This window comes from Homalodisca vitripennis, chromosome 2, assembly GCF_021130785.1.
Source record: "Homalodisca vitripennis isolate AUS2020 chromosome 2, UT_GWSS_2.1, whole genome shotgun sequence".
Classification (NCBI taxonomy): domain Eukaryota; kingdom Metazoa; phylum Arthropoda; class Insecta; order Hemiptera; family Cicadellidae; genus Homalodisca; species Homalodisca vitripennis.
The window spans coordinates 18,269,886-18,288,812 of NC_060208.1; the positions used below are offsets into that span (position 1 = coordinate 18,269,886).

The 18,927-nt window shown below is 33.8% G+C and overlaps 1 protein-coding gene across 1 annotated transcript in view; it reads right to left on the reverse strand.

The window, feature by feature from the left end:
• The window catches only part of LOC124353622 (dihydrodiol dehydrogenase 3-like), a 39,918-nt gene that overhangs the window by 18,080 nt on the left and 2,911 nt on the right, over positions 1-18,927 (reverse strand). Inside the window, exons 2-3 of the mRNA XM_046803546.1 lie at positions 4,911-5,042; positions 4,096-4,218 (exon numbers count right to left, since the gene is read on the reverse strand). Of these exons, the coding sequence (XP_046659502.1) occupies positions 4,096-4,218; positions 4,911-4,991 (204 nt within the window). The 5' untranslated portion in view covers positions 4,992-5,042. The remainder of the gene's footprint in view (positions 1-4,095; positions 4,219-4,910; positions 5,043-18,927) is intronic.

The following is an 18,927-nucleotide window of genomic DNA, read 5'->3' on the forward strand; positions in this document are numbered from 1 at the left end:
TTCCCTTCTCTTGCTGAAAATTAGTGAAATTTGCTGATAAACGTGTTAGCCGGCATACTTTGACACATTTAAATGAATGTGTACTTTACTCCGGAGGATCGTCTCCTTCCTTGGCAACCCCTTCTTTTGCTGAAAATTGGCAAGTGTTAGCCGACAAATCTTGACACATTTACATGAATGTGTACTTTGGAGCTCAATCCAACAATTACTTAGTTGGCGTAACAATAGTTTTGTGATTAAAGTTATAAAAGTTCAAGTCAGTACATAAGGTATAAACGTAAAACTACATTGTTAAGCTTGCAGTTCCTAACATAGTAAGAAGAGAAAAAAATTGGGAAGTATGTATGATAGGAACAGGTATATGCCATTGCAAGGTTGATTAGAAAGATAAATTTAAATTGAAAACTTGTGTGTAAAAGAAAACTAATGTAATACACAGATTTAAAATTTAAATAATTAATTAATAGTAATTATAAAGGTTAAATACCAAAATGTTAAACTGACACATTTAAGACTGTGGTATGTTGACAAATTTTAATTTTTTATATGTTAAGAGAACGGTGTAGTTGTCTATTCCTTATAAGCTAACAAATAGACTATAACCAATATATTTTTATTATACATTGATGCTTATATCCCTTGTAATCTAAGACCCCACGCACTAGTGAAATATCCTGCGTACAACATTCTACACATAAAGTAACTATGGTGGGAAGGGTTGAATCCATGTGAATGTTGAGTTAAGCTCCAATTCACATTTCTCTTAGTGCAGCGTCTGGAACCTGACGCTGTTACATAGAAAACTGGGTTGCTCCACCGTACTTAGAGATCGTGTCTATCACATCGTAAAGTACTCAATTGTTCACCTGGTGAGACAATGAGAATACCTCTTCACCTAGATTACACTATAACCTGTGGTCTAGGTATCTTTGATGTCGAAACGATGTAACGAGTTCATTGTGAGCTTCTTCTTGGCCGACTTTTTTTATCCCTTCAGACGAACATGACTCCAGGAGTCAAGTCTGCGACATCGTCAGATTCCAGATAGTGAGTTGGAGCTTTACCTCAACATTTATAAAACCCTGTTTCAGAGCATTACGAAAATACACGGTTTCACGCAAGTCAAAGACATGGTCACAACTACAGTAAATATTATTTTTTATTATTTTTTTATTTTTATAAATAAAAATAAAAAAAAATAATAAAAAATATTAGAGCTTACTACGCCCTCTATGAATCTAACCTCCGGTACGGGATTGCGGCGTGGGGGGCACTACAACAAGCAACTTGCAGCGGCTCCTTGTCCACCAAAAAAGAGCAATCAGGGTTCTAAAGGGTCTCCAGCCTAAAGAATCCTGTTGTCAAGCCTTTGCAGAGTTGAAAATATTCACTGTAGTGAATCTTTACATTCTGGAAGCAGTCTCTTTTCTACACTTCAAGTCACCCGAAGCAGCAAGAACTGGTGCCCAAATTCACAGCTGCAACACCAGACAAGCCTCTAGCTACCAACTCCCTGTACACAGACTGACAGCCACAGAAAGGAAACCGACCTACGCTGGAGCTAAGTTATGGAATGCCCTTCCAGAGGACCTGAAGAAGACCAGCAGGCGGCAGTTTGGACAACTCCTGAAGTGCTGGGTACAAGAACATCCTTTCTACCAACTTGATGAATTTTATCAATGGGCTGACAATGCCGAACCACTGAATTTTAACATGTGTTTCTATGACCCTTGTTCTTATCTCTATGATAATGTACAAAAGAATGTCAATAAACAATAAACAATAATACACAATTTATTCAAACTGTTGACTTCCTTTTTCGTGCCGCCAGATGCTGCAAATAAAGTAGTAGAGGCGTGATATGTTCGTTCCAAGCAATTGTTTTTAGAAAAACTGAAACAACTGACATGTATATCATACTATTGTGCTTAATATTAGAAAAGGAATCTAAGTGAAACATCCTCTTAGTGTTGAAAATCAGTCTATAGGTAATTTTTTGGGAACAGTTTAATACTAAATGAAGAATGGAAGACATACAATGTTTATGGAAATCACCAACATTATCAGACTTTGACGTTCAACATCTCAAATTTTTGAAAGCTTTACTTACATTCCTTTGCTTCTCATCGTTTAAATTTATGAACTTTAAATAAATTATGACATTATGTATTTATGAGGCAATACTCCGTTACTTAGAAGAAATTAAACAAACCAATAAACAAATCAGTAAAATGTAATCAGGGCAACGTCATGCTACTTTTCTATAATATCTCAAAAACAAAATATTTTAAATTTGAGAACTTTAATTTCGAAGATATAGAAAATATACCTACTGTCCCATAACTTAATCGCTTCTTAGTAGAGTTTTACTCAACATTTACAAACGGTTTATTAGTTTTATACGAGAGTTCCCATTCCATTAACTATCTGTCACTTCTGACAAAAATTTTATTATTAACTTGTGTTAATAATACAAATAATACTAATACAAATATTAGGTTACTTAGATTAACGTTCACTGATTGTTTTACAAAATCCCCTGTTCAGTAAGGTTTTGGTATAAACAAGTAGTCATAGTTATCTTTAAATTTCAGTGTAATAAACCTTATTCTGGTTACTAGCTTTTGGAGATCCAAAGGTGGCGTTGGATCTACAATTAGTGAAATGAAATGAAATGAAATGAAAAAATGAAATGAAAAATTCTTTATTTTTTACAGGCAAAGTTAGGGCCGCATGGCCCTTTCTTACACTTAACCTGTTGCAATGTAAAATTTAAAACATTAAATAAATATTACCTAAGAATAAAACAAAACATAATAAAGATAATAAAATAAAGAAATAATTACATTTACACAAAGTAGTGAAATTAATGTAATATTTTAACGTGTAACACATTAATAAATTAACCATCTCTACTATTCTTAAAACATAATATAAATTTATATTTATTTTATTTATATTAGTGGCACTACTCATTAAATTATGGCAAAACTGTATAAAATAAAATTCTCTCATTTTATGTTTATAAAAGATCCAATAAGTGGGTTACATGACTTTTGTTAACAGCTGTGATTTTCACTGCATTAGCTATATTTCCAAGCGATGCCATGAATATATTCTTATCTACGCCAAATGACGATGACTAAATCTTCACAAAAATACTATTCACATTTAATGTATTTCTAGCATATGCTATATTTACATTTTATATCGGATTACGTAAAGTTGGCCAATACTTAAATCTCTTAAAAGCAATATCTTCTGATGGCATTAACTGCCATAAATCCATTAATATACTTTACCATAAATTGTTTTAAATTCTACTGCTTCGAATGAAACACAATAGTGATGTTAAAGGTACAGTGTTATAATAACAAGTTAATTTATTTCAAAATAAAACATCCTTAGAATTTTTTTTAGTTCAATCACAAATATAGATATACATGTGCTAAGCTATGTTCAGAATTTTATATTGAATAGCGTAAAGTTGGTGATTACTTCAATTTCAGCAATATCTTCCGATGCCATAAATTTCATAAAGATACTTTACCAAAAATTGACTGAATATACGAACAGGTAACCAACCAGTAATAGATAACATTTGTGTCATTAATAATTCTTCTTTTTATAATACCTTTAACATAATGTGTCACTTGATAGAGGGTCATATTTAAAAATTTAGACTTACCCCAAAAATACCCTTTTCAAGGGGGGGGGGAGAAGAGTTTAAAAATGTTCATACATAAAAAAACTCCTCAGTTGGTCATATAAGCATCGCTCAAAGTAAATTACTCCATCTCTATTCATAAGAAAGTTAATGGGGGGGGGGGGGGGTGTGGACGTTTAAGACACCCGGTATAGTTGAATCGTAGTCATACAAACAAAAATGTAAATTGTGGGAGCTTTAAAAGAAAATAATGAACCAATCATTAGTGTTTCAGACATTGGTTATATTACGATGATTACCTTTAATACCAATAAGAGGTAAGAATTACTTTTAAAATTCTCAAATCTTAATCATTAAAAATAGACATGTACACTACGCAAAGGTATGATATGTATGGTACAGTAAAGAATAAACTAAAACAGACTCACCGATAAAGAGGTCAAATTGTACTTGGGAGGGGGAAGTCCAGACGCGCGTGCCTTAGCGACGACGGCCTCTACTTTAGAGGACTTGGTGGGCGAAGTGGGTCCGTCTGGATAGTCTACCATAACCTTGACAATACACAGGAAATTATCGTGTTTGTTATGTTGGGATTTAGTTAGAATTATTGGTTAAAAGACACAATTCACTGCAGCCTGTCAGGGTTATTGGTAATCACCAGAGAGATGGGAAATATTAAGTGTGAGAGAGGGTAAGCAGGAGAGAGTGGGACAGGAAAATGGGAGAGATAGAGACAGGAAAGCAGAAGAGTTGGATAGTAAATTGGGAGAGGGATATAAAAGTGGGGGAGAAGGACACTAAAGAGAGAAAGGTTAGGACATGGGAAGAAAGGAGCTGAAAAGCGGGAGGGAGGGAAGATGAAAGAGGGAGAGATAGATGCAGTAAAGCAGGCGAAAGGGAAAGAGACAGTAGAATGTAACGAGACACTTTAAAGTGGGAGTGAGGGACAGGAAAGTGGAAGAGATAGACACAGGAAAGCGGGAGAGAAGGATAGTAAAGTGCAAGAGGGATATAAAAGTGTGAGAAATGGACAGTAAAGTGATAGAGAGGGTTAGGAAAGGGGAAGAAAGAGGCGGAAAATGGGAGAGAAGGGCATAAAAGAGGGAGAGATGGGCATAAAAGAGGGAGAGAGAAATGGTGAAGCTGGAGAGATGGATAACAAAGTAGAAGAAACATAAAGGACCTGAGTGAGGGATAGTTAATCGGGAGACGGTAATGTAATATATTACTACATATTACTTACTTGCAGTGTGCCCAAACCGATGACAGGCATCTGCATGGTGCCTGATTTAAGAACGGAATTGACGGTAAGTCTGGCGGCCATTTTGTTTTTAGGGATGGAGGATCCGGAATAAGTTCAGTAAGTAGGAGATACCTGCAATCAGAGACTCACTTGAATTACGAGACCTGCCAATATATCTTATATGTACTTAATTTACACGTACAACATACATATATTACATGTATTATAGATCTATGTTAGGTAATCAATGTAAATGACCTCATAAATGTCAATTGTAAAAGTGAAACACTTTTTTACGAATTTATTCAAAATATACTATAGAACTCTTTAAATTACGAGCAAGTACGCAACAAAATACTTGTCATTTCTATTATTTCGCTTTTTTTCTTTCAATGCAGTGTACATACAAATAAAACAATTAAATATTTTGAGTTTGTTCAAAACTAAAGTAGAGAATATTCTATTTAAAATGGCGTTTACTTATCTGTATATGCCTGCAATTTCGATAAATAAAATTTTTTATTTTAGTAATTTTTCACAATTTTCCAAAAGTTTGGGTTTTTATCCACTACTTAAGTACACTCGTTTTATACAAAAGAAGGGGAATTTTTCAAAATTATCAACTTATATAATAAAATAATGGTTGATTTACGTTTAATATACACAAACCCTTTTGATATACACCGATAGTATACAATATCATTTACATTTTTTTTAAACTTAATTAAAATTGGATATACATTTTCTCTCTAGGCTTTCAAATTAAAAATAATCTATTTAAAAAATACAAAATGAACAAGCCCTATTTAAACATTTTGAAAAAGTAAACTACGAGTAAAAATATGTAACGCTCTAAATACGAGTCAAGAATGGTAGGAATCTCTGAATGTATAATCTCCAAAAAGTTTGATCTCATTTTCTCCTCTTTGTTGTAGAACGAACGATTACAAAGTCGATGCATACCTCCTTACAAAAGCGATATTGGTAAAGTTTGTTGATAGAAAAATACATTGTAGGTATGTCTTTTTATACATCAATCTTGTATAGTTACACCGGAGAGGGGATATTTATTAAATGTTTAATTTTTTTAAATAAAGTAACTGACATTTAAGGTAACAAATAATCTGTTGTAAATTAACAAAAATATTACTGCGGGACGATTAAGATTATCTGAACAATGGCTCGGATATTAACTGCAAGACATTGGCCTCCATTATGCGTGGATGTTACGGGTATGGTCGAGGTTAACTTTAGGGCAGAGCATAAATCTGGAATAATCATATAAAATCAGTTGCACATTCACATGGAGAGTCACATTGAGAAATAGGTTTTACTTTTCTTTAATATACAGATTGGAAGCTTCCATTCGTAGAGAGCAGTAGTTATCACAGGCCGGAAACCGTTAGAGGCAAGAATATTCCTCGTGCCAGAATTTCCAAGAGTACGAGAACTTACAGACGCTGAAAATGTATAGAGTCTGGAAGCTTTTATATACCTAGATTTCTCATAGAGATTATAAACTTCTAAATGTAGTACATTTGATGTGCTCAAAGCTTCTAGAGGCCTGCAGATCTACACATTGCGAACTGCTAGATGCCGGAATTTTCAGAGTTCAGGTCTAGGCCTAAGTCTTGATCTTCAGTTTCTTAGATCAGAAGCTTCAAACTTGAAGTTTTACAAGGTCGGAGTTTCAATAAACTTGGATTTACCACAGACGATATTTTCAGCAAACCAGTGAAAATGTCTTAGAGAAAAGGAAACGCTAGGATGCAGTGATATTAAAAAGATTGGGACTTTCCAGTAGTCGATAGTTACAGGAAGCCAGGGGTACCTAGAGGTTAACGAAGGATATAGTCAAAGTGTCTTTGAGAAAAGGAAATGCTAGGATGCAGTGATATTAAAAAGATTGGGACTTTCCAGTAGTCGATAATTCCAGGAAGCCAGGTGTACCTAGAGGTTAACGAAGGATATAGTCAAAGTGTCTTTGATAAAAGGAAATGCTAGGATGCAGTGATATTAAAAAGATTGGGCTTTCCAGTAGTCGATAGTTACAGGAAGCCAGGTGTACCTAGAGGTTAACGAAGGATATAGTCAAAGTGTCTTTGAGAAAAGGAAATGCTAGGATGCAGTGATATTAAAAAGATTGGGACTTTCCAGTAGTCGATAGTTACAGGAAGCCAGGTGTACCCAGAGGTTAACGAAGGATATAGTCAAAGTGTCTTTGAGAAAAGGAAATGCTAGGATGCAGTGATATTAAAAAGATTGGGACTTTCCAGTAGTCGATAGTTACAGGAAGCCAGGGGTACCTAGAGGTTAACGAAGGATATAGTCAAAGTGTCTTTGAGAAAAGGAAATGCTAGGATGCAGTGATATTAAAAAGATTGGGACTTTCCAGTAGTCGATAATTCCAGGAAGCCAGGTGTACCTAGAGGTTAACGAAGGATATAGTCAAAGTGTCTTTGATAAAAGGAAATGCTAGGATGCAGTGATATTAAAAAGATTGGGCTTTCCAGTAGTCGATAGTTACAGGAAGCCAGGTGTACCTAGAGGTTAACGAAGGATATAGTCAAAGTGTCTTTGAGAAAAGGAAATGCTAGGATGCAGTGATATTAAAAAGATTGGGACTTTCCAGTAGTCGATAGTTACAGGAAGCCAGGTGTACCTAGAGGTTAACGAAGGATATAGTCAAAGTGTCTTTGAGAAAAGGAAATGCTAGGATGCAGTGATATTAAAAAGATTGGGACTTTCCAGTAGTCGATAGTTCCAGGAAGCCAGGGGTACCAAGAGGTTAACGAAGGATATAGATACAAAAATATGAGCCTGGAAGTATCCAGAAACTAGGAGCTCTCAGTAGATGATGGTTCCTAGTGGGTGGGAACTCTCAGATTGTGGGAGCTCCTAGAAACTCACAGTTTCTAAATTCCGGGTGCTTTCAAAGGTAAAAAGCTCCAGATGAAAGCTTTTAGAGGCCGGAAGCTTTATTAATATGCCGGAAATCTCCGTACAAAAAAGCTCCTAGGAAATGGAAATTCGATGTAGTGAAAGGTAGAGTGCAAAGACACCTAAATGTCTGATAGCACCTTTTGACCAATTTTCTCACTAGATTAAAAACTGGATGATAACATTCACAAGGTATGAAGAATTATGCCAAACCATGCTGAGGTTTAATGATTTAGCTAAATTCATTATTCACAGATGAAACAAAAACAAGCATACTGCAAAGAAAACTTTACATCCCTCCAGTACATCCTTTACATCCTTCTACCAAAAGAAGGATTGTCTCAGCCTATCAAGTGATAGGCTGCAATGACGATGAACGGAATTCCATGATTGGACATGCACCGTAATAGAACTCATTCTTGTAAATATTAAGTCTGCAGGTCGGCTAACGCTCAGCCAATTATCCTCGACCATTAATAAAAGATAGCAATACTAGTATGTTCTAATTATAATAATTAATGAGTTAATTTAAATTTTTGCAACAGGGGTTAATATTAAACCCTCAACAGTTAATCCATAAGTTAACATTAAGAGGGTACTTAAGAGTGGTTCACTAATCATACGAAATAGAAGGTAGCATTGAACCTTGCGGAATAACGGGAGGAAAGCTCTTAAGAAAGGAATAAACAATGAGGCTGTCATCCTGACTTTTGACAGTTCACTTTCCTTTTTCTGCTTTGTATACTTGACGGAAGCCACCCGGTTTTAATATAAAAGACATTTAAGTGTTTCTGTAAACAATAACTGATGATGCCTTAACCGGCGAAAGCGCTTTTAAAATAAATTAAAATTGTGGAAGAAATAAAAATGTCTTTTATATTAAAAGTTCACTATCGGAGCAATCCTACGTTTTTACGTCACCAGTGAGCGACTCCGTAACATCCTTGATAACAAAGATCCAGGGAATTCACGTGACGTTAACATGACGTAACGCCAATTCCGATACATTCTAACACCAAAATCTTGAAATTCAGTTCTGATCACACTGGTTGTAGGTAACGAGTGTGTTCTAAGTGGTTTCTACGCAAACGAGGCGACTTTAATTACGTTCTTCTTTTAAAATAATGAAATAGATCGAATTACTTTGGTCATGGGTAGTCGGTTATAACTTTTTTCCCCCGTAAATGACACAGGCATTGAAATGAAATGAAAAATGTCTTTATTGAATACAAGGAAAAACATTCAATTGGCGAGGTTAGGACTATTAAGTCCTCTCTTACACCTAACCATACATTTATTACACTATTATAATAAATGTATGGTCTTGTTTTACACTAATGTGTAAAACAAGAGCCACAATATAGTAATGTACTGTTTTACATTCAAAAATGATAATCTATATTTATATAAAATAATAAAATGAAAAGAAGGTTTTTCATGAAACGAAAAATAAATAAATAAAATAAAAACTACAATTAAATTAACAGACATTCACCCATCACCATTCATACAAAGCCATCGTCCCAAACCCTATGCCACGATATCGTCAACCCGACGAGGCCTGAAACAGATGGTCCTTAAGCACCCCCCCCCCCCCCCCCCCCCCCCCGAAACCGCTCCCGACTACGAATACCTCTGATATGATTCGGGAGATTATTCCAGAGTCGTAAAGCAGAGACTGTGAATAATTTACTGTAAGTAGAAGATCTATGAACAGGAATAGACAACAAAGAGGTTCTACGTCGAGTATTCCAATTGCTTGTTTCAAAGAAAAGTTTTCAGACAAATGAGAAGGGGGAATAATCGTTATACAAAATAGAATGTAACATGTTAAGAATGTGGAACTGACGGAGTAGATTCAATTTTAGCAGATGTAACTGATTGATGAAGGGTGTTTATATGGTCATATCGTCTAAGGTTGAAAATAAAGCGAACACAATAATTTTGAGCACATTGTAATCGTCCGAAAGCTCAACCGCCATGTCATTTATAACTACGCTATAGTAATTGAAATCCATGTCAGGCATTGACATATGTCATTTGATTATGTTCCTATGGATGAACACTAAGACCACCATGAATACACCTGTTGTAACAGACTGTACCGATAAAACATATACGTACAGTCCCAGCACAGAGTAAGTACATTACAGTAGTGATTGCGTCATGCAGTTGTCCTACTATTACGTTCTATCATTGTTAGTGCATTTCAGTAGGCATTAGCTTCAAAATTCAATGAGAGGTGGGGAATTTGAAAGCAATTTAGATTTTTTCAGAAATTCGAGTTCCAAGAATATTAAAAGTTAATTTGAAATACAACATTAAAAATGCCAAAAACAGGTATTTGTTACTAGAGCGAAATACAGCCTACAAAAAATAACGCTACCAATACAGTTGAAAATAAAATGGGCAGCAATTAAAAGTAAGCCGGCAACTCTATCTCTAGGGTTTGGTGAAAAATGAAATAATGGTAGTGGTACATGTCTCTAATATAATTCGACAAGGTACGGTTACGCCACACCACGTTTCGCGTAGCCTAACTAGCTTCGCTGATGGAACATGCAAAATTCACGTCTAAATTTCTTTTCACTTGGATATATGCGTTACAATAAATCATACGTTGAAAATTCATACGATTGTACTCAGTTTTTACAAATTTATTTTAATCTGTGATTTTCTTGTTGCCATCATGGGTAACCGTAAGACCAATGCAAAAATTGTTAACTAATCGTTAATATTTGGCATACACCACCATTTAATAAGTTTATGTAAATACATTCCTCATTTATATATATATATATATATATATATATATATATATACATAGGAAGCTCATGCAAAATTTCAAGTCTATGGGTGAGTTCATTTTCGACAGACGGACAGACACAAAAATAAACGAAAACTTTGCAGCCCCACGATTGATAGGCTTCGCTAAAGCTCGGCCAATAAAATCCTGAAACAACACTCCATTCTTAGAGAATAAAACACTTTGATATTAAAAGAAATTCCCATAAGGCAGATTATTGATACTTTGGACGCGATCTGTGGAACACAAAGAAGTAGATGTTTTTAAATGGATATACAGAGGTTTATAAGATACATCAAAATAAAGTACCGTGACTTAATTTGTTTAGTTTTTTGTCCTATCACATGAGGAGCTGGAAAACGTCATTTTAGTCTATCTGTCTTCCACACCTTATTGAGATACCTTCCCCAAGAACATACAAAATAATTCTGACTCTGAATGCAACATTTTTGGAAACAGAAAATGTAATGAGTCCAGTGAGTCAGCAATAAGAAATATAAGTATTGTGTACAACACTGATTGGCTGAGCGTAAGCGAAGAAAACACGATTTTTGTCTGTCTGTTCAGAACAGGCCATCTTGAGAACGTACTAAACATTCTTGAAAAAATTGTTACACGAAGCTTCAATTCTATATACGATCGCGTAGGTCAGACTCCATTAGGAATTAGGCTGAGCACGGTTAGCGAAGATAGAAAAAAAATCACGATTTTTGTCTGCCTGTTCGGACGGCATCATGAGAACGTTACTAAACATATCTTGAAATTTTAACACGAAGCATCAAGCTTCATTTCTATTATACGATCGCGTAGTCACTCCTCTAAATTAAAGGCCCTGAGCGTTAGCGAAGAAAACACGATTTTTAGTTCTGTCTGTTCGAACTGCATCTTGAGAACGTTCTTAACTACACATTTCTTTGAAATTTTTACACGCAAGCTTCATTTTTTATATACTCGATCGCGTTAGGTCACTCCTTTAGAATTCGAGGCATGGAGCGTTAACGTTTGCGTATAAAGAAAACCAACGATTTTTGAATGTCTGTTCGAACGGCAATCTTGACGAAACGTCCTAAACATAATTGAAATTTTACAACGAGAGCTTCATTTCTTATATACGATCGCGTAGGTCACTCCTTTAGAATTAGGCCTGAAGCGTTAGGCGAAGGGGGGATAAACACGATTTTTTGAGTCCTGTCATGTTCGAAACGCATCTTGAGAACGTACTAAACATTCTTGAAAACTTTTAACACGAAGCCTTCTTTTCTATATACGATCGCGTAGGTCTAACTCCTTATAATTAGGCCTGAGCGATAGCGAAGGGAAAACACGATTTTTGTCTGTCTGTTCAGGACGAGCATCTTTGAGAACGTACTAAACATACTTTCGAAATTTTACCACGAGGCTTCATTTCTAATATACGATATCGGCATAGGTCTCTGACCCTTATAATTAGGCTGAGGCGTTAGCGAAAGAAAGAATACACGATTTTCTGTCTGGCTTGTTACAGATGACGGTCATCTTGAGAGCATCGTACTAAACATACTTGGAATATTTTACACGAAGCTTCATTTTATATAACGATCGCGTAGGGTCACACTCCTTAATTAATTAGGCTGAGCGATTAGCGAAGTAGCGATATGAATAAACACTATTTTGTCCTGCCTGTTCGGTACGGCAATCTTGAAGAGACGCTAACTAAACATTCTTGAAAAAAATTTTTACCACAGAAGCTTTAATTTCTAATTAACGATCGCGTAGGCTCACTCCCTTAGAATAATTAGGCCTGAGCGTTGTTAGCGAAGGAAAACACGATTTTTGTCTGTCTGGTTCCGACACGGCATCTTGAGAACGTACTTAAACATTCTTGAAATTTTACACGAAGCCTTCATTTCTATATACGAATCGCCGTAGGTCACTCCTTAGAATTAGGCTGAGCGTTTAGCGAAGGGAAATACACCGGATTTATGTCTGCCTGTCTCGGTCGGCCATCCTTGAGAACGTACTAAACATACTTGAAATTTTACACGACAGCTTCATTTTCTATATACATCGCGTAGGTCACTCCCTTATAATTAGGCTGAGCGTTGCGAAGGGAAACACGATTTTTGTCTGTCTGTTCGAAACGGCATCTTGAGAAACGTACTATAACATACTTGAATAATTTTACTCAGATGCTTCATTTCTATTATACGATCGCCGCTAGGTCACTCCTTATGAATTAGGCTGAGCTAGTTAGCGAAGATAAAATCGATGTTTTGTCTGTCTGTTCGAACGGAACAGCTTAGAGAACGTACTATAACATTCTGAAATTTTTAACACGATGCTTCATTTCTATATACGATCGCGTTAGGTCTACTCCTTATAATTAGGCTGAGCGATTTAGCGAAGGGAATAACACGATTTTTGTCTGTTCTGTTCGGTCGGCATTCTGGGAGTACGTACTAAACATACTTGCAATATTTTACACCGAAGCTTCATTTCTATATACGATCGCGTATAGGTCACTCCTTATAATTAGGCTGAGCTCCGTTACGTTAGCGAAAGGAAGGGAAAGAAAAACCGATTTCTTTGGTCTGTCTTTTCGGAAGGCATCTTGAGTAAAGAGTACTAAACTTACTTGAAATTTTTACCTACCGAAACGCTTCCATTTCTATATACGATCGCGTTGGTCACTCCTTATAATTAGGCTGAGCGTTAGCGAAGAATACAACGATTTTTGTCTGTCTGTTCGAACGGCATCTTGAGAACGTACTAAACATTCTTGAAATTTTACACGAAGCTTCATTTCTATATACGATCGCGTAGGTCACTCCTTAGAATTAGGCTGAGCGTTAGCGAAGAAAACACGATTTTTGTCTGTCTGTTCGAACGGCATCTTGAGAACGTACTAAACATTCTTGAAATTTTACACGAAGCTTCATTTCTATATACGATCGCGTAGGTCACTCCTTAGAATTAGGCTGAGCGTTAGCGAAATTTTTCATATTAACCTTATAAGTAACCACGATTCAACGAGAAAACCGCAGAATTCAGAAACTTGTAAACAACCTGAGTACCATCAGTGTAATAGTCACATATGTAGCTTAACTATCCGCTAAATATCTTGGGAAAGACTAAACTAATAAACTTTCAATTTGGTAGTAAACTTCATTTCTACATAGACATGAAAGAGTTATATAAAGGTGCATCTCCATCCTTGGAATGTGACTGGGCGTTGTTGAAGCCTATCATTCAGAAAGCTGGCACAGTAAATTCTGTTTTGTTTTTTTACCGGAGGGATGAAACATCATCCGGTATATCCGTCCGCAGGACGTTCAAATAATGAAATTAGACTTGAAAATGCGTGAGCAATCTAAAGAAAGCAATCGCGTTCAAGTTAAGTAACACTAAAAAATTTCAAAAACGACATTGTAAATATTCTATGGTAGTATTGCTAAAATGTTTTGGAGATTACCAGGTGCTCTCTATAAGTATATCTCTTGAGCAATCTAAAGAAAGCAATCGTGTTCAAATTTAGTAACACTAAAAAATTTCAAAAACGACATTGTAAATATTCTATGGTAGTATTGCTAAAATGTTTTGGAGATTACCAGGTGCTCTCTATAAGTATATCTCTTGAGCAATCTAAAGAAAGCAATCGTGTTCAAATTTAAGTAACACTAAAAAATTTCAAAAGTGACATTGTAAATATTCTATGGTAGTATTGCTAAAGTGTTTTGGAGATTACCAGGTGCTCTCTATAAGTATATCTCTTGAGCAATCTAAAGAAAGCAATCGTGTTCAAATTTAGTAACACTAAAAAATTTCAAAAACGACATTGTAAATATTCTATGGTAGTATTGCTAAAATGTTTTGCAGATTACCAGGTGCTCTCTATAAGTATATCTCTTGAGCAATCTAAAGAAAGCAATCGTGTTCAAATTAAGTAACACTAAAAAATTTCAAAAGTGACATTGTAAATATTCTATGGTAGTATTGCTAAAGTGTTTTGGAGATTACCAGATGCTCTCTATAAGTATATCTCTTGAGCAATCTAAAGAAAGCAATCGTGTTCAAATTTAGTAACACTAAAAAATTTCAAAAACGACATTGTAAATATTCTATGGTAGTATTGCTAAAATGTTTTGCAGATTACCAGGTGCTCTCTATAAGTATATCTCTTGAGCAATCTAAAGAAAGCAATCGTGTTCAAATTTAGTAACACTAAAAAATTTCAAAAACGACATTGTAAATATTCTATGGTAGTATTGCTAAAATGTTTTGGAGATTACCAGGTGCTCTCTATAGGTATATCTCTTGAGCAATCTAAAGAAAGCAATCGTGTTCAAATTTAGTAACACTAAAAAATTTCAAAAATGACATTGTAAATATTCTATGGTAGTATTGCTAAAATGTGTTGGAGATTACCAGGTGCTCTCTATAAGTATATCTCTTGAGCAATCTAAAGAAAGCAATCGTGTTCAAATTAAGTAACACTAAAAAATTTCAAAAGTGACATTGTAAATATTCTATGGTAGTATTGCTAAAATGTGTTGGAGATTACCAGGTGCTCTCTATAAATATATCTCTTGAGCAATCTAAAGAAAGCAATCGTGTTCAAATTAAGTGACACTAAAAATATTTCAAAAATGACATTGTAAATATTCTATGGTAGTATTGCTAAAATGTTTTGGAGATTACCAGGTGCTCTCTATAAATATATCTCTTGAGCAATTTAAAGAAAGCAATCGTGTTCAAATTAAGTAGCACTAAAAAATTTCAAAAACGACATTGTAAATATTCTATGGTAGTATTGCTAAAATGTGTTGGAGATTACCAGGTGCTCTCTATAAATATATCTCTTGAGCAATTTAAAGAAAGCAATCGTGTTCAAATTAAGTATCACTAAAAAAATTCAAAAGTGACATTGTAAATATTCTATGGTAGTATTGCTAAAATGTGTTGGAGATTACCAGGTGCTCTCTATAAATATATCTCTTGAGCAATTTAAAGAAAGCAATCGTGTTCAAATTAAGTAACACTAACAAATTTCAAAAACGACATTGTAAATATTCTATGGTAGTATTGCTAAAATGTTTTGGAGATTACCAGGTGCTCTCTATAAGTATATCTCTTGACGTACGAGTATACCTGATTACGACTCATCATTCGATACCGTAGTGTTTAACTTGTTTATGCCACAAAAAATTGGATTCCACTGGAATAAAATCAGATACGGGTTATGGGAGATTGTATAAAAAGAAAGGGGAACTGAACCACAAGTTTATGATACAATAAAGCCGCACCAACAGCGATAACATCGCGGTTATGTTACGACGCATACTGACTCGTGCAGTTGCATCTTAAGCGGTGCATTGCTGCTGCATCGTCAGATGCTGGGGCGAGATCCAGAACTTAACTTAGCTTTTACAGTAGGTGTCAATCCCAGATTTTTTCACCCATTAAAACACTAATATTTCAGGTTTATTCTAGTTTGATCATTTTGTCAATTCCAAAATGTACGTGAAACAACAAACTCTAGTGAAGGATGGAACTGTTTTTCAATGTTGGGGTCATGAAGGCACTGCACATTCTACATTATCACTTGTGACACAATTACATGCGTTGAAAATGTTTTCCAGAGGGGTGATTTCCATTAAGAATTTACTGATGTTTAAAACATACATCGATACAGTAAAAAGTATCAATATTTTTTATTGACCGTACCATCAACATTCTTTCCACTCTACCCTGATGGCTTTAGTAACCTTGGAATGCCTTTTAATGGCTTTAAATTTTCTTCATAAAAATATATAAAAAGACGTGAAAAATTGAAAGGCAGATTGCATTGCTCATTTTGCAATGGTTTCTAATATAAATTGGTACCTTTACAGTTATTACACAGTAAATTCAGAAAAAGGTAAAGCTGTCAATTTTTATTAACGCTGTTTACCTCTATCGAATATTTACACAATTTTCTCGTGACAAAACAATTGCTTTCATCCTCAGCCATGCATCTGAAAATTATTTTAGAATATTACAGTTTTAGTGCCTAGATTAGTTTAAGCCTAGTAAATACAACCGATCGAAATAATATTTCACACGCAATAACAATTTTGTAGACACCATAGTATGAAACCCATTATTTGGCAAAATCTCTCTACTAGTGATAAAATTTAAATTGTTGATGAAAAAGAATTTTAGCCACAAAGTGGAACACCACTGTTACTCTATTTTGATGAAGATTAGCAAATAAAAGCTAATGGATTCGATAGAAATACCCAAAGAGAAGTTTCAAGGTTTTATAATACGATAATACGAGGTTTTGTATTGACCATTTATTAATTTGATGCATCTATTGGTAAACATCATAAATAAATAATTTAATATAATATACTAGATAGTATATTATTAAAAAATAATTAATGCTTGAGAAACGCATGTTTTAATAATCAGCTGTCTTGAAATAAACAAAAGTTTAGTTATATTATTTCTTTTTTACTCCATGGCCTATAGTCTATTTCAAATCCACAAAGCACTTCTGAAATTTAATAAATAAACCTTGATTAATACCATATATGTAAATAAAATTCGCAGTTTTAATGCCTGAAATCACCTTAAAACAAGAAATTATTTCAGTAATATAGAATAGATGAACTTAAAATTATTATGGTTACATTTACAAACTTTCCTGTAAATGGGCCTAATCCTTGAATAAGGATAGTAAAAAACGATGGTAGAATAGAATATGTTTTTTATTAAAATAATGTTTTTTATTGTTTTGAACATTCTGTATATATCACTTGTTTAACATAGAGGGACAACTATTTTAATGTATTACTGGAGAAATATATTTAACAATAAGGTTGAAAATTAAAAGAGTGATAATCTGAGTATCCAAAGAAATGGTTTTTTTTACGTGTGAATAAAAGTTTTACATAGAGAAGTTAGACTTACGCTATTTGGAACCAGAAATAAAACAAATTGTGCTGGAAATAAATTTTTATATTTTTAGACTTTGAATAAAATATAAATATACATAACGAAGTTTTAAGAAGTTCTTGTTGGACAATAATAACGGTTTGACTGTTCTTTAGAATTAAAACAATAAAGGTAGGAACATTACAAATTAATTGCAACAAGAACTGTTTACCAAAAGTAGGTTTTTATGAAGTTAAAGCGATTATTTACTTTATATTATATTTTATGTTTACAACCACGTAAATTATTAAATTTAAAAATCTAGTATTTTTAAATTATATTTATAAATCTAGTATCTAGTAAACTAACGCTTTTTAAGTAGAAGTTTGTATTAAAAAATGCAAATACTTATTGTTGAAATATTGCTTTATCTCTAAAAACGGAGCAGCAAGCAACATTTATAAAATTTCATTTCTAATATTCTCCTTAAAATTGGAAACATCATCTTGCTCAAGGAGGTATATTTAGTACGTCTTGTTATCAATCGCCAATCAAAGAATATCTAGAGTGATAAAAATATTATGCACACGAAAGGGAAATTTCATGCAGATTTCATTTAAAAATCGTTTCAATATATAGGTACTAATAAAATAGCTATGACGGTTTTGATTAATTTGAACATTTTGACCAAAAAAGTGATTTGAGCGCAGCGAGTGAATGACCAACAAATAATCAACTTTACAACATTTATTTGTTGGTGTTTTTATCACACACAACTTTGTATTTGCTGTGTCTCTTATAGCACCCAAAATCTCTTCAGTGCGCATAACATTAGTAGCACACTAAGAACATATATGACAGTAACATAGACAGTAAAATAAAATCTGTTTCTATTAAATTATTGCGTTTTCTTTTTACTGAGTAACTGAGTACTAGTTTAATATCAAAGTTATTTGTGTTAAATTGAAATTTAAAACGAATCGTACAAATTTATCACAGCGAAAATATTTTCTTGAACACTTTATTGAAATAATTGATGAATATTATTTTGTTTTCTTATGTATAAAATAAAAAAATAACTTATGTATAAAATTAAAACTTAAACAAGTTCATGATATGGAATAATATTCCTTTATACATAATAAATTTTATTTCATGGAACTTACTTTAATTTTTAATAATGTTTTGTGGATAAACAAACCATTACAATACAATAGTTTATTTTAAAAAGGCCGGATTTTATTGTACAAAGGTTTATGACCAAGCCAAATCCAATAAAATATTAGTCAAATATAAATCAATTCGTCAATGAAAGATATATAGATATAAATAATCTAATATAACATTGGTATGATATTAAGGTTTAATGAATGC